Raw genomic sequence first — 17,433 nt, forward strand, 5'->3', positions numbered from 1 at the left:
CTTCACCACCCTCCCACCACATACATAATAATTCATTTTGGAAGTATTTTCAGGGACACAGGCAAGGCAGGTGCACATTCTTTCATATCATGTTTTACTTTCCCAAATTTTGGCCAGTGACCTACTTCCGAGGCATTTAACCTGTAGCTTAAAGGTGATCATCTACCTCTCTGTTTAAGAATTATTTGGAGTGAAAATCAGACCAGATGGGGAATGCAGTTATTTTAAATGCCAAAGACCAGAGAAACAGCACAACCTGAAAATAAGATTATCCAAGTCTCACAAAGGGGCAGGGGCAATGTGACAAAGGCGGGAGTCAAAATTCACCCCTCACCTTGACCAAGGGCTGACACATTCATTGCCATCATTGTTTTCTCCTCTATCTAGGGTGGCACAGGATGCACATATGTTTTTGTTACTGTATCTTTTGAAGTTTTGCAGAGGACTTAGCTTTGCTTTTAATCATGCCTTAGCGAACATTGGAACAGGAATTTTCCTTTTTTATGGCTTTAAATGTGACATATTAAGCTCTAAAGAGCCACATGTATCTCTGAGGTTGGTTATCCCCAGACTCCAGTGGCAGGAGCCAGGAGCATGAACAGCTAGGACCAAAGAGACAGAGATAATGAGGAAGGACTGGGGAAGTGGCATATTTAGTTCAGTGAAATCCTGCCATTTGCATTGTTTGAGTAGAGGATTGCCAAGAGGCAGAGACCAGCTGTGGAGTGTGTCACCCATAAACTCACTGAGCAGACACAGCTTATTTTTTCATCCTGACATCGATAACAGTGCACAAAAAGGGGGAGAATATAGGAGATCTCAGAGCAGTTTAAAAAGCATTCACTTGAATTTCTCCAGAGATCAAGAAAATACCATTGTTCTTTGGGAGAAGAATATTTCCTTTTATGACTTTGGTCCTGCTCAGGTCTGGGGGGAACACTGAGGAATTTTACTCTGTCCTCAGGAAGAAAAAGTACTTCTCAGAACTAAGAGGTCCAGTTGCAGCAAACTACCCGAGGTATGTTTGGCCACTTCTCCTACCTGTACTTCTGACTCCGATGTGGTCGTAGTATATGTTTATTATTTACTCAGTAAATACAATCTCTGAAAACAGAGAACAGGACAATAGGGCCCTGAAGTGAATTTTGCATGTGCCCTGATTTCACTATATTTTTAGGCTGAGATAAGTGGACATACATAAATCTCCCATTTCCTTTGGTTTGGCATAAGCCCAGTCTAAGGGACATCTCCATGGAGAGAGCTGACCTCCTTAACAACAGTTCCCCCAAATCAATGACGCTTAACCGTTTTAAGTGTAATTTGAGTCTACCTATTGTACAAGGGCTACTTTACTGTTGGGACAGTGATGGACAAGCTCTTAGCATCTTGCCTATAGAATCATGGGTAGGGCATTGAAGGAGTCAATATCCTGGTGAATTCAGATGGCTAACCCACTGCATGGAGCTTTTCTTGCTACTCATTTGATCTTTCAGAGCTTAGCAGAAGCCCATGGTGCATGATATGATCGAAGGACAAGGGCTGTGGGAGTCGGCATACCTTTTTAGGAAGACCTCAGATCCCCATTATGACTTTGATTCTGTTTCATTAATATCTGCCACTCAGAACACTTTCCCCTCGCCCCTTTCATTACAGAAATCCTACAGTCTCCACAAAACCTTCCCTGCTCCACACTGATCGAACTCCCACCTCTTTGATCTGCTTTGAGCACCTGAACTGCTTTCAGGTCTGGGCAGCAATATTTAGCAATTGCTTATGTTGTGTCCTCTGTTTCACACAGATTCCTCTTATTTCTATAACTATATCACAAACTTCTTGGGGGTTTGAACCAAATTCTCTCTTTTCTTTTGGCTCCTGATATGGAAGACTGAAAGAATGATGGAGAGATAGATTGATAAAAGAAGCTAAGGAACTTCTAATAAGAATGAATCTGAGAGTTTGTGATGTGTTGTTCTTTCTGATTATACAGAGTCATAAGCAGTTGGGGAGATTCACATTTCCAGTTGCTGAGGAGCACCTGTTCTATTTATTACATTCCCTCTAGGAACCCCCTCACCCTCCCGGCTTCCCTCATGCCTTTTATATACCACACTTAAAATTGGAGGCATAACCTTGTTCAAGATTGTGCAAAACAGGAACATGGTAATGAACTCCTGTTGCTGCTATAAACTTGATGGATGGCTTGCGGAGGAAGGGCATTAAATGGCAATCTCAGTCCAGTGATTAGCTCTGTGTCATTCCTCCCCTGGAACTCATGCAGATCAGCATAGCTTTTACTCTGCCCTAGGTTTCTTGTGAACTTCATTGAGTGTGCCAAGAAAGTTTCTGGGTCTTGGCTGGAGGAGGAAGGAGCAAAGAGGGCCTTTCTGTTTCTTTCCAGCATCTCCACTGCCTTCTTTCTTCTCACTTTCCCCAACCTGCCTAACTCTCAACTCCAGCTGTGTTTAATCTGGATAAAACCTTAGGTGCTACCTTGATCTGCACTTTCCCTCTGACCTCTGCCCACCTCACACTGCCAGGACATAAATGCCTGTGTTCTGTCTCCTACTTTTTGCCTGAGATACAAAATTCCTGCTGTAAGAATAAGGGATCAAGTTCAATTTGCCAAGAAATAGTGGCCTGTGGATTGTATTTTCCACATCTGGCTGTGTTTCCAGGGCACCAACAGAGGGGCTCTTTGGAACAGAGGCAATACTTTCATAGTGACTATACTAAAAACTGAGGACTACTTTAACTATTAAATGGGATCTGACAATGAGAAAGAGAGTGAGAACACTTCTTCCATTATCATTTGGTTATAGCAATGAAGCACATGTTTATGGACTTGTTCTGTGCTTTTCTCTAATTGTTTCAAATGTATTTTATTGACAACTACCCTGGAGCAGGGATTGGCAGCCATTTCTCTTGGATCCTTCACTATATCACTCCCTACACAAGAGTAGTATTTTTAGATCTTGTTATTCCTTATGGACCATGGGCCAGCAGTGTTGGTCTCACCTGGGGGCTGGTTAGCACCGCAGCATCTCAGGTCCCACCTAGACTTCCTCAGTCAGGCCCTCCCTGTTAGTTAGTTCCCCAGATTCCATGTGTGCACATGAAGATTTGAGATGCCGTGATGTAGAAGACCCTTAGCAGGAACTCATAAAATGCCCATTGCATTTGACTGAAAGAAAAATTCTGTCTTGCAAAGATGACATCCTATGTCTAGGCTAAGAAGTTCTGGCTGAATCTACATGTTACTTGAATGTTAGTTCCAAGGGGAGACAGGGAGAATCAGGCAAAAACATAAACAAAATAACCAATAAATATAGTTGACTTAGAAATGAAATTTCTATTAAAGTGATATTTTGATAAGATAGCTTGGACCAATTTTTAATAATGTACATGCCCTTTTGGAGCATTTTCTCTTTGGCACAGAAAAGGCTAGTTTTTGAACTTGGAATTTTACTGCTTGGATTAGACACTCATCCACTTCTGGGACATCTCCCTCCCCACCCCTGCCCCCCTCTCCCACCAAGTGCTCAAGACTACATAGAAAGTATGGGAAATGCTGAGCAAAACCACCTGTATGTGCAAGTTATATACTTGGTAGAGATATGTTACCTTTTCTTCTGACTTGGACAGTTTGTCTGTACTGATGCAACCATAAGACCCTCAAGGTGTAATCTATCTATAATAAATGAGTACTGGCATTGCAAAAAGCAAAGCATTATATAGAGAAGGTGCACAGGACATGGCATCAGAGGAGTGCCACCTGCATGGCTTCCTGGCTGTTGGTCTCAAGCCAGTTACCCAGCTTCTTTGAACTTCATTTTCTCACCTGTGAGATGAGCATAGATACTTGCCCCAGCTGCCACTGAAGGGTTAGTGGGGGAGATTAAGTGAGCTAATAGGTGGTATATGAGGCATTTAGAAATCAGAAAATAGGAAACCAATGCAAAATATACTACTACAAACACAATGGATGAGAACTTTGTGATTCCGTATATCCTGCTTTTCTCTATTAGAGAGCAAGATTATCACCCTCCTATATCATTATTATCTGGACCCACAGAATGTTAAGCCATGTTAACATTTATAGATATTACAGGATAAAAGATCACTATTTGAGCATTGTAGTCAGAATGCCTGGATTCAAATTCTGGACCATCACTTATTAGATATGTGATGTTGGGCAAGCCATGTAACAGACATGGCTTCCACATCCTCACTGTACAGTAGGGATGATAAGGCTATGACAATTAAATAAGATAATGTGTGTAAAGTGGCTTATCTCAGTTTTTGGTAAGATAATCGCTCACCAAATGACAGCTGTGATTGTTGTTGTTCACCAGTATGGGAACTCCTTGAGAGCAGGACTGTGTATCTTTTGTCTTTACTGCCCAGAACATCTAACAATAATATTTCAGGTATACGAGCTTCCTCAAATCACTCCCTCAGCTAATCACCACATATTTTGTGGTTCAAGAATTTGTGGAATTATAGAGCAATGAATGGATTATGCTTTCCTGAGTTTGCTTGGTTTCTCTTGGAGTTGCTCAGAAGTAGAGCAGAAGAAACAGAACAGCACATACACCAGTGAGAAGGAGGTGTCCCTGGCTTGAGAAAGTGCATTAGCTCTATACTCCTCATCCTTACAAGTGTTCAGGGAGGGATGGAAGCCACAATCATTTACTCTGTGAACCCTGTTAAATCGTTTGATGGATTCACTTGATGTCATCCATTAACCTCTACTTGGTCTTGAGTACTTGACTGAAGTCTACAAATCTACTTCCTTTCAAAATCCCAACACTCAATCTCTGATTTGCCTTATTTTCCTGAAGTTTTCTGAAGTATGTAACTTTTCTCTGTAGGATTTATTGTTGTTGCTGTTACGGAACTTGGTGCTGTCCTAAACCACTGTCCTTTTCCCCACAAAACGAATGAAAAACACATCTTAATTGTCTTATTTGATAGGACTGGGAAGTTTTATGTACATATAAAAGAAAAGTAACGTAAAGTAAGATGTGAGGGGGCACATTTTAAACAACTATATGAGGACTGGCACCTCAATTTTTAACACTTAGGAGAAAACAAAACCAAAAACACCAGCCTGAGTTCTCCACTTGCTCAGCCAGTCAGTGAGGGAGCCTGTCCTCTGTAGATGGATTCTCAAAGGCACTAATGTCAGTGTGATTCTGGCAAGCTCACCCATCCTCAAATTACAGTCTGAACAAGGAAGTTAAATCTAGGTAAGATTTTTCAGGTATTAAAGCAAATCTCCTTAAGCACATGTGCCACATTGACTAAAACCCCACCATAAGTGACTCAATCTTTTGAAATGGTCATTACCCACTTTGTGTTTTTTTTAAAAGGCATATTGGGTTGAAGGGACCAATTCATGAACTCCTTAGAACTCCTCAGAACATCAGATGATGTTCCATTTACTGGGGAAGAAGAATGAAGAGTAGGCTTAAAAAATACTGAGGGCCTGCTTTAAGGAAGAGGCTTTGAATTGCTGGGAAATGATCCAAGGGGTAGAGATGACAGATGCATGAACTTTGCCTGCCATTGCCCATCCAGTGTGCACAGCCCTGTCAGGTGCTTTGGAGGAATATGAGAAGAGAGAAGGCAAGAGCAGCAGTCAGGGTGTGGGTGAGCTGAGACGCCATGAATGAGAAGCGGAGTTCATGGATTCTTTTTGTTATTCATACTTTGTGTTTATATGCACTTCTAACTTTTCAAAGCACGCTCACGCCCAAGTGCAAATTGCATCTTTATAAAGCACTTGGCATCAACAATCGCTATCTCTGTGTCCAGATTCTTTCAGAATCCCAGACCCACTGGGGTGGTTAACATCTACTTTATCCATTTAGGCTCCTCTGTCATTTATTCCTCACTCTTACCCTTTTTCCCTTCTGCCTGTTTAACTGCTGAATGGTCTGAACTATAAAAACACGTCTATGATCATTTGATTTCCATGCAAGCTGGCAAGGGTGGATCTGAGCAACACAGGAGAGGTTTATGAAGTGTAACATTCAGGTAGTTTATTTGTTGGGGGGTAGGCAGGCAAGTGGGTCCATATTCTATTTGAGTCTTTTATTGTTTAAAGCATCTTATTAAGTAATAAACAGCCCAGATGGATGTGGTCGTGATGGGCATGGGCTAAATGAGGAAATAAAAATGAATAGTTTGTGCATCGATTGAAGCTTGCTTTTAGATTGCATCTTTTTATTTTAATACCATTCTATTAAAAAATAAAAACAAAACCTAGCAAGAGTCTCCAGGGCAGAGCCATGAGGCTATTTTTAACTTGAGTATTATGCTGCCTTAATTGTATCTTCTCTGAGTAGACAAAAACATTGAGTTACTGGCAGAGAATTAAAAAAAAAGGCCAGCTCATTTTCTGGTATATCTGTAGCCCCAACAAACAGCACATTTGAATGTCTCTCCCCAGCTTGCCTTGTCAAGAAAGATCAGAAGGGCAAGTGTGGCTGAAGCAGATGTCTTAAAAGGTGATGTTGCTTGGTTGTTTATTAGAAAATGGAAGATTGTATTTTAATGAAAAAAAAAAAAGGTCTTTTTATTCATACATAAAATTAGTTATGGGCCAGAATATTTTAGTTTATTTTTACTGTTTATGCTATTGCAGTTGTTCCTACGTTTTCTGCCTTTTCCTACCTCCACCCAATCCCATCCTCTCCCTTCCCTAAGTCAATCCCCATACCTGTCCGTGTCCATGGGTTGTGCATAAATATTGTTAATCCCATCACCCTCTTTTATCCCATACTGCTCCCCCATCTCCTGGCAGCTGTCCTATGTATCTATGCTTCTGTTACTATTTTGTTTGTTAGTTTATTGCGTTCATTAAATTCCACCTATAAGTGAGATCATATGGTACTTGTCTTTCACTGACTAGCTTAATTCATTTAGCATAATATTCTTAGGTCCATCCATGCTGTTGCAAAATGTAAGAGATTTTCTTTTTCACTGCTGCATAGTATTCCACTGTGTAAATGTACCACAGCTTTTTTTCAATCAATTCATCTTAGACTATTGTCAAATCTTGGCTATTGTAAATAGTGCTGCTGTGAACAAAGGGGTGCGTATATATTTTTTGTATTGGTGTTTTGGGATCCTTAGGATATATTTCTAGAAGTGGAATCACTAGGTTGAAAGGGAGTTTCATTTTTAATATTTTGAGGATACTCCATATTGTTTTCCACAGTGGCTGCCCCAAACTTTATTCTCACCAACAACGCACAAGAGTTGTCTTGTCTCCACATCCTTGCTCATACATGTCCTTTGTTGTTGTCATTCTAATGGGTGTAAGGTGATATCTCATTGAAGTTTTAATTTGATGGCAAACCAGAAAAGCTTTGTGTGAGTAACCTATGTCATCTTGCTTCCCTGGAAATCTTAGCTGTGGAATGAAAGGTGCACTAATTGGAGGTCGTCTGTTAAATAGATGCCTTGGAGCATCAAGTGGCCAAGAGTGTGGAGGGTCTTAGAGACGGAACATGTAAATAAGGGCGTAACTACTCCTTCCCAATCTATCATCTACAGTATACATGTTTTATTACTATAAGCTTACTAGTTCACAGTGAGTGTTATAGACTGAATTTATATGGTACAGCCCTGTTTCTCAATGTGGTGGTGTTTGGAGCAGGGAACTTTGGGAAGTAACAGGTTGAGGTCATGGGAGTAGAACTCTCATGAAGGGATCAGTGCCCACATAAGGGGATTAAAAAGTCCAGAGCTCTCTCTCGGCCATGTGGGATTATAGCAAGAAGGCAGTTGTCTACTAGCCAGGGGATGGGTTCTTGCTAGAACCTGACCACATTAGCACTCTGGTCTTGGACTTCCAGTCTCCAGAACTGTAGAATATGAGTGTTTGTTATTTAAGGCACAGAGTCTGATATTTTAATAAAGAAGCCAGAGCAGACTAAGACAGGAGGGCTCTCACTTGTATTCTTCCTTATTATTCCTTTCTGCAGTGGAAACCATACCCTATCTTTACGGATAAAGAATAAGGGACTGAGATGTGGAAAGTTATACTGAATATAGTGTCAGGAGCATCCATAACATCACTAGGTCTTGAGAACTCTGTTTATCCTTATCAGACTTACTCTCCCCCACCCCAGCCCACAAAAAGAAATCAAAGCAAAAGCAAACAAGCAAAACCCCAGGCATATAATTACAAAGTCAATACATTACTCTCTTTCTGAGTGGGGCAGCTATTGGATTTGTAGAGTTTATTTTAGGGACCCACCTAGAAACAGTTGAAAATAGGAGACTTAATGGCAACACTAAAACCACATCAACCCAGAATGTGACAAGAAAACAGCTTCTTGTGTTTTTGGTGAAGCAATAAATACAACAAAAATAGTAATTTTCAGAATATTCATGGAGAACAGGAAATGAGGTAAGGACTTTCACTTCTAGACAGTCATTGTTTGACCTGGGTCAATAATGACAACTTAATTGGCCAAATTCTTACATTTCCCAATTGCTGACTAAGTTAATTTGCAACTTAAAACAGGCAGCTCAGTTTGCAAATGCTTGGACTAAAGCCAGTTTCATCATGAACTTTACCGAGAAAAGAGCTGGCACACTGGAATTTGAGGCAAAAAACGCTCCAAGGTCAGGTTTACTGCCCTGTCTAGCTGTCCCAGTAGAAAATGACCGTAGGTTCTGGTTTACTGAGGTTCCAAGGCTCTAGGCATAAACACCCTATCCTGTGTTTGTAAATGACATCAAAGGAAGCTTTCACAGTCTTAATCCTTCCATGGATCACTCCTTTACTTTAGTAAAATAATTCTTGAAAATGGTAAATGCCAGCAAAAAGAAAGCCTCGTGTAGTGGGAAGGACCAGACTAGCTTGGGTTCAAATCCCATCTTTACTGCAGAAGGATCCCTCTGATACTGGTGGGCTGTTCATCGTTTCTGAATGTTAATATCCCTGCCTGCAAAGTGCAGATCAACTGAGATGAGGAATTTTAAACACGAGGCCCTAGATAGGTGCTGAATAGTTGTTTGTTTAAAAAAATCAACTTTACTGAAACATAATTTGACAAATAATGATATACACTCATTTTAACTGTTCAAGTTTTAAAACTGACATATTTTGTAACAACTATCAACACCAAGACATAGAACATCTCTCTAACTGCCTAAAATGTTCCTTTGTTCCCCCTCCCAGACAATCCCCACAATTGCTCTGGGCCCCAGGCAGCCACTGATCTTTCTGTCACCAGAGTGGATTTTCTTTAATGGAGTTTCACGTAAACAGAATCAGATGGTGTATATTCTTTTGTATCTGGCTATTCTGCTTAGTGGAGTGCTTTCAAGATTCATCCATGTTATTGGGTTAGCAGTTTACTCGTTTTCATTTTGGACTAATATTCTGTCATACCAACAGAAGACAATTTCTTTACCCCACGACCTGGTGATGACTGCCTGGGTTGCTTTCAGCTATTTATAAATAAATCTGTCATGAAGATTTCCTGAGTAATTCTTTATGTGGACATATGTTTTTATTTCTCTTGGGTAAATATGCTATAGGAAATTCTACAACGCTACAAATTCTAAATGCTACAACGCAAAGTGGTTGTAGCATTTCACGATCTCGCCGGGTACACGGGACTTCCAGTGGCCCCACAGCCTCACCGGTCCCTAGTTCTGCATCTTTAACTCCAGCCATTCTAGTGGGCATGCGATTTCTTTAAAACTGTAAATTGCATTTACCTAATGAGTATTGATATTGAGCATCTTTTCATGGGCTGATTGCCCATTTGCATATCTTTTTGTGTGAAGTATCTGTTTAGATCTTTTGCTCATTTTGAATTGGAATGTTTATTATTGATTTTTTTTTATTGTTAGGAATTGTTTATGTATTCTGGATACAAATCCTTATTCAGATACATGCATTGCAAATATTTTCTTCTGGCCTATGGTTCGGCTTTTCATTTTCTTGATAGTGTCTTTTGAAAAGCAGAAGTTTATTTTGATAAGGTCAAAATGAAAATTTATTCTATGCTTTTCATGTCCTATGTAATAAGTTTTTGTCTCTCTCAAGATTGTGAAGATTTTCTCTTATCTTTTATTCTAGAAGTTTTAGTTTTTATATGTAAGTTTCTGATTCATTTAGAGTTAAATTTTATGCCTGACATGAAGTGAGGGTTGAGGTCTTTTCCCCTGGTATCACCAAGTTGATTTAGCACCATCTGGGGGTGGGAGGGAAGCAACTCCTCTTCTTTCTCTTGTTATTGAAAACTCAGTAACAAACTCTTTCAGAATATCGAGGATGAGAAAGCACTACTCAACTCATTTTATAGTACCAGTATAAAACCAAACAAATACATTTTAAGAAAAATAATATACAGACGAACATATCTACAAATATATATACAAAAATTCTTAACAAAATATTATCAAATTAAAATCTGTGTGATCTTAAAAAAATGCAAGTCAGATCATTGACATGTTGTTCAAAAGAACCCATTTAATTTACATCATTACCTATCACATGCAAACTTGCCTCATGGCACTGGGCTCTGTGGCCTCATCCCAGCTTCTTCTCTGACCTTTCGTTTGTTCTCCAGCCACACCATATAGACATATTGCACATGTTCATGACTGTTCCTTCTATGAATTGGATTCCGACTTAACTATCATCTATCTCAGTAGCTTTCAACTGTGGATGTAGGTCAGTATCATCAAGGGAACTTTAAAAAAATAATCAATACTGGGCCCTGCCCTAGACAAATGGAATTTAAAAATCCCTGGGAAAGACAGACCTGTGGATTATTTCAAAAGCTACCTAGGGGATTCTAAAGTGCAACCTGAGAAGAGAACCACTGAATCTCGTTCTCCTTTTGGTGCCCAGGGACTCAGATCCCTTCCTCCCATTCAGAGGTCTAACGGCCCCGACCCTGGTCTCCGTTATTTTACTAGGAGCCTGTAGACTCATCAGCCTCTCCCTCTTACTTTATTTCAGTAGTTTGCTCATGAATTCTCAGAATCATAGAAAGCTAGGGTAGAATTGGACCAACATTATCTAACAAGGAGATGCTCATGGAGGCAAAGTGGATTGGAACCCGAATTTTCCAGCATTATCACTGTTATGGTTTTAATTCCCTGATTTACTTCTTTTCCTCTTATCTGTGTCGAGTGAGGCCAAAGAACTGAGATTTCAGAGGATCCTCCACTTTTTCGTGTGCCTGCAGCAGTTCTCATTCAATAAATCTTCCTTTAAAAGTCCCTCTGTTAACTTTTCTTTCCTCTGCAATGTGGGGGTGGAGGCTGGAGTGTCAGACTAGTTTTCTCATTTTTATATGCAAGTAAATCACTTGATTATATTTTTTGTCCTTATGTTATCATGAATATTTCAAATGAATTTTATATGGTTCATATTTATGGTTTGGGAGCTATTTCACATTTTGGCTTATTGCGGTCTCATCTGCATATACCGCATCTCAGCTGATGTTGATTGGTCTCATTTACATATTCATCATACTCCTATTTTCAGAGATATTTTGTTGTACACTGGCTTTTCTTCCCCCTCCAGTGTTATAATAGCACGGTGGATGTGTTTTTAAATTGCACTCATTTCCATATATAATTTTTCTGGTTACCATAAATCTCCACATGTTCACCTAGTCCCCCCACCCTATTCAATGTAATCTTCACACTTTCTACCTAGCTGACATATGGCTCTGAAGTAATTAAAGACAATGTAAACAGTTTACGGTGCACTTTGCAAAGCCACTTCACGTTGCAGCATTTAATGATTTTTTCCCCCAGCCAGTCCCAAAGCAGTGAAGAGTAGAAAGGTTTGAGATAGTGATGCTGATTAAAGCTAAGGTGTGAACAGCGATCATTTCATTTCCAATGTAGACACTCCTGTGCCAGTTCTACTAAAAAGAATTTTTTCCCTTTTGAATTCAAACAGAGGGAAGTAGGTTAAGCTGGGTTAATGAAAGAATAAGAATTATCAACATGGGTTGGGCGGTGTTCTTGGATTCTTTAAGTCATTCTAACAGGAGGAAGAAGGCAAAATCAAATTCATCAAACCCCCAGTCACCTCATCCATAGAGACCTTTATCTTCTGGATGAGCACAGAACTAATGTTCTTTTCAGATGTTAGTTGTTTGCCCAATGACTGTCATCTAGCCTCCACTTTTTCCCAGCAATGACTTCAGTTTTTGTTTGTGGATTCCCCTCCCCCACTCCAAGTCCATGTGGTTGGGGTAGGCACTTTCAGATCTAAGAATAGAGCCCATTTGCCTAGGCCACAGCCAGTTTGCCTATCACATTCCTTTAGCTAAGTGATTGGTCCAGGGATGGTCATGTGATCTAAGCAAGTCATCAAATCTAAAAACTTTTTTGGGATGGAGCAAAAAAATTACTTCTGAATAGAACCCAAGATGGGAAGGCAGGCCTGGGGCTGCCTTTCTTGCCACTAGGGATGGGACCGAGGGCTGAAACTAAGTTAATGGAAGTAAGACCTACCAGAGGAAAAGAGTCCAAGTCCTAAGGACATTGAACCTGAATAGAAATGTTTGTGAAGCCATTCTTCTTCTCTGACCAACAAGTCAAATGAGTCATTGAATTCCCTTTTTTTTTCTTAAACCTATTTGAAGTTTGCTTTCTTTTGTCTCCCACAGCAGAGAGAACCCAAACAAATGCAACATTTGTATCACTTATTTTGCAAAGATTATCTTGTACATTTTGCCATAGGTTATGTTTTAAACTATGACTATGTCAATGTTTAGATCATGGTAGATTCTCAGCCAGTGTTCATATGCCTCTAAAGTTTTACATTATTTATTGTTATTATTCATAATATTTAGTATTTTCTTTTTATATCTGCATATCTTGTCTCTCCAACTAATTATATTTGTTTATTCATTCATTTTTTATTCATGCATTTATCAGTTATTTATTGTATTTAATCTGTCTGATGCACCATGGATCTAATACCAAGTAAAAGCAAAAATATCCTTGTGCTCATGGGACTTACAGTCCAATAGGAGAGTTAGAAATTAATGAAACTATCACCTAAATAAGTGTAAAATTGCCAAAATGATGGTCACTACATAGAGACTAGTGGTGATATGAGAGTGTACACAGCATGGCTTTTCCCCTTATTGGGAGGTAAGGGAGGACTTTTCTTGGCAAGTGACACAGATGTGGGAACCTGAAAGATGGGAGGAGCCAACTAAGTTAAAAGGGTAGAGTGGAAAGGACACTCGAGTCAGAAGGAACAGTGTGTGCCAAGCAAGGCCCATGGTGTGCAGCATAACCTAGTACATGTTATGAACTAAAAATGGACTAATAGAGCAAAGGAGAGAATATGAGAGGTTCAGTTTCTTTTTTATGTTATGTTAAGAGCAGTGGTAAGTCATGGACAGAGAGAGCGTATGCTCTCATGTCTGTGCATGTGTATGCGAAAAAGAGAGAGAGAGGGAAAGAGAGGTGGACCCGTGTGGAAGGTGAAATGATTACATATGAATTCAGAAAATGTGACTCTGTTTGCCATGTGGGGAATGGATTGGGTCAGGGGAGAGCAGGCCGTGGAAGCTGGAGAAAGAGAGAAGTAGACGGATTAGAAGAATAGCAGGGAGATAAAAGCAACAGGACTTGGTGTTGTACTGTAATACAAAGTTACACTCCGACCTTTCCCTTAAAGAACAACCAAGGGCTCTGGAAAAACTTTTAAATTCTGAATACAATCTGATAGATTTTCTATTAATTCTCCAAACAAGAGATTCTGGTTTGGAAGCACTGGAGAGTTCTAGAAAGACTGTATAAAGGAGTAAACATTTGATCTGCAGCCTGGAGGACAAGCAGGATTTCTGTTTCAATTTTAAGTGGAATTTTAGGCAGGATAGCATCTACATAAGACCAGTGCGAAAGTATATATTTTTAATTTGTTTGTTTATTTTTTCATTCTTCCATTCATTTACTCACCTGCTACCATTTTTTGGTCCCTCTATATGCCAGACGTTGTCCAAACAAACAGCCATCACATTCTAAGTAAGGATTATGACGTCTGGTAATGATAATAATTGGAAAATGGCAAATTTTCCTACTCAGTGAAAGTGTGAGATATAGTGCATATGGTGGAGATAAAGGTTTTTTTCTCTGCCAGGGGTTTAAGCCTGAAATCTATAGCAATAAGGGTTCCTCCCAGTTTCTTCTGCAGGTGAGTCTGAGCCATGCAGGTCTGGCAGCAGAGGGGTGGGGAGATGGAAGCTGGGACAGGTATGGCAGCCTCATGCAGCGGGCTGTGTAAGTTGATGAGACTTTGGATCTAACAGCAGCAGGAGTGAGAGAAGGGCTGCATTTTGGGATATTTTTGTGGGGGAGTCAATAAGACTAGAGGAACACCTGGATATAAGGAACAGAGAAGGCCTAAGTCAAGGAAGACTTTGAATTTTCTCGCTTGGGAGTCTGGGCAGATGGTAATGTTATTCACTGGGCAATGTGGGAAGATGAGAAATTGAAGGATGAAGCTAATGAGCTAGTGTGCACATACTGAACTTGAAGCACTTGCAGTTTATGTAGGTGTAGATGTTTCTGAGGCTCTCCCCTTCAAAACAAGAATTATGGCCTCAGAAGAGAGGTGGCAGTTGAGGAAAGTTTAGCAGCCATGGTAGTGTGACATTATTTGATGAATAATGATTTAGGGGCGTGACTGTAAAATGGCCAAAAATGAAGCCCCAGAGTATTTGAACTTTTGAGGAACAAGAAAGATGGAGAGGTGGTTTTGGAGTAGTCTGGGATGGTCAGAGGACAGGCAGAATGTGTGATGTCACTGAAGTTAAAAGGGAAAAGAGCATTAAGAATGGCATGAACAGTCAGTAAAATCTAAAGCTGCATATAAGTACTAAGAAGACAAAGTAGAAGTCATCAGGTCTGGCAGTTATGGTATTGTTGGGAAATTTAATAGAATAATGGTGTTAGACAATCAGTGAACACGTAGCAAGTGGGCAGCCTAGCGAGTGATTGAAAGAAAAGGAGAGGGAGGCAGTGAACATAGGCTGCTTTTCCAAAAGAGCGGTAGTGATGGGAGGAGAGAGGAAGGTGGCGGGGAAGGAGGGCAGAATTTACACAGAAGGCTCACCCCTTTCTTTTCCAGTGGGATGGGAAACCTTGGCCACAAGTCAAAAATGAATGAAAGGAACTTTATGATTTATGGGAAGGTAAATATTAGAGAGGAAGCCAATATTTATTGAGTACAGGAAACTTGTTAAAAAGTGAAGGAAGAGCTAAAATGAAGGGCACAGACCTGCCGAGGGGATGAGAACTCATATGGAAGGTGAGACAACAGATGAAGGGGAGCCTAGAGACTGAAGGGTACAAACAGCCCATGCAGAGTTCCATTCAGGGCCAGGCCCCTCTATCGGGGAATGGTTCTGAAGCCTTAGTACATAAAAAATGTTGGAAAAAAAATAAGATCCCTTTTATTTTATTTTTGGCATTTCCCTGTGACAGTACAGGCTGATTGATAAAGACGTGAGGTAGAGATGGACAAGCTGTGTCCGAGGAAGTTGTGGAGTTTCTGAGCCAGCTGCCCTGTGTCTGAAATTGCTGCCAGGTGAGGTCCACCTCACCATTTAGGTCATCACAGGAAGGTCTTGTCTGATGCTAAACACCCAACAGGGGTCAGTCACAGTGCTGGATTGAATTAGATTACAGTAGATTATTTGTGATGTCTGATATTTCTGTTTTTAGAGTAATTTTGATGCAATTATAGGGTTGTTTGGGGATTAGACATATCTATAGTCATCTGGTCTGTGTTAATTCCAGGCAGGGCAGTAGCCAGTCTATCAGGAACATACTTTCAGCCAAAAGGTCTCCAAATCCATTGCTTTCCTGATCTCCTTGGTGCCCCCATCTCCCAATTCCTGGGAGTGCTGAACGTCTCCAAGAAGGTGAACCTTAAGACTGCAGGTCTTAAACTGGGCTCTTACTAACTACAGGATGTTTGCACTTGGGAATCACAGATCACATGAACCATCTGCCCCTTTTAAAACTTCTCCTTTAGTATGCAGCTGAGGAAATCAAGGCCCTGGAGGATACAGTGATTTAATCAAGGTCACACAGTAAATTTATGTTGAAATTTATGTTAAAACTAAGGCTCAATCCCAGGATTCTGACCACCCTCCTTTAAGCAGCTGGTTTAATAATAACTACCTGCTTTGTGTTTCTCTCACTAATGTTTTTTTTCTCTCTTTCTCAGACTTCAGTAAATATTCTTTTTATAGGGTAGGGAATAAAGAAAGTTCATCCTTTAGGGGGATGAAGAACCAAGAGGAAAGACTGAATAGCTTCAAGAAGGAGAAACACATGTAACCTGGGGGGTTGCTCTCACTCCCTTCTGTGTGATCCGTCCGTCTGTTGCTGTGTTTATTGGCATTGAAGTCCTGAATTCTGGCTGCCACTGTGGTGAAGGACACACTTTCCTGACCCTAAAGGCCTGGGAGATGGAATCAAGTACCTTTAAAGGGAGAGTGGGTTACCTTAAATATGGGAGAGTTTGTTCTGCTTTTTATTGCTGTTCCCCAGTTTGGGAAAATCCTACCTAGGGAAAATCTCAATATGAAACTAGTCCAATAAGAAGTGAATATGTGCATTAACAGAGGAGTTTTCTCTTTTCAGAGGAAATCTCCCTCAGGCTGTAAAATTTTCCAAATACTTTAAAATGTTTGTGTATCAATCACTGCTTGTCAGCGTGGCCTGAGAACAGGAAGGCTAGAGAAGCTCTACAGCACAAATGTTAGGCCGTGCTGTCAATTCAAAATTAGCCAGAAATGAGAGAAAGATTCCCTGAAAAAGGATGGATGTGAGTAGAGAAAACAGGCTTTTGTCTATAAAAATTCTACTCATAAATCCTTTGGGAGCAACACCTTACAAAAGGAAAAAGTGAGGATTCTTGGATTGCTGATGCTTATCTCAGTGCTACACTGAAAGTTTCCATGTTCTGTTGAGGAACTATCCTATGGACATAATTTGGGAGGAAGTGTAAAGAGCTTTCTGGCTTCTAAGCACAGGGTATCAGTAGATGCAGTCTGAGGCTGCTGCCCGCAGCCCGACTGGGGCCTTCACACGCAGCATTGGCAGGTACGTACATTTTCTCCAGGTCCCCAAGTCCCGGAAACGCTCCTTTTGGGATGACTTGAAGGTTGGTGAGGACAAGCCGCCTGAAAAGAGAGTGGACATAAAATATCACAACTTACCCATTCATTGGTAAGCAATCGAGTGCCTAATGAATTATTTCAGCTAACAGCAAACATATACTAGGTGCTTGACATTTAGTGGTCACAACTGCTTTTACATGATTTCTCTTCATCTTCACCACAGAGCAGCCAAATTGGCACTATTGTTACCCTCATTTTGCATAAAAAGAAACTGAGGTCTAGGGAGGAT

General features: G+C 40.4%; 1 protein-coding gene across 1 annotated transcript in view; it reads right to left on the reverse strand.

Annotated features, from left to right (window-relative positions):
• FSHR (follicle stimulating hormone receptor) overlaps positions 1 to 17,433 on the reverse strand; it is a 165,180-nt gene that overhangs the window by 81,668 nt on the left and 66,079 nt on the right. Inside the window, exon 2 of the mRNA XM_037161260.2 lies at positions 17,136 to 17,207. Coding sequence (XP_037017155.2) covers positions 17,136 to 17,207 — 72 coding nt within the window. The remainder of the gene's footprint in view (positions 1 to 17,135; positions 17,208 to 17,433) is intronic.

This window comes from Artibeus jamaicensis, unplaced genomic scaffold (assembly GCF_021234435.1).
Source record: "Artibeus jamaicensis isolate MK-2021 breed Jamaican fruit bat unplaced genomic scaffold, CSHL_Jam_final contig_465, whole genome shotgun sequence".
In the NCBI taxonomy this organism is placed as follows: Eukaryota; Metazoa; Chordata; class Mammalia; order Chiroptera; family Phyllostomidae; genus Artibeus; species Artibeus jamaicensis.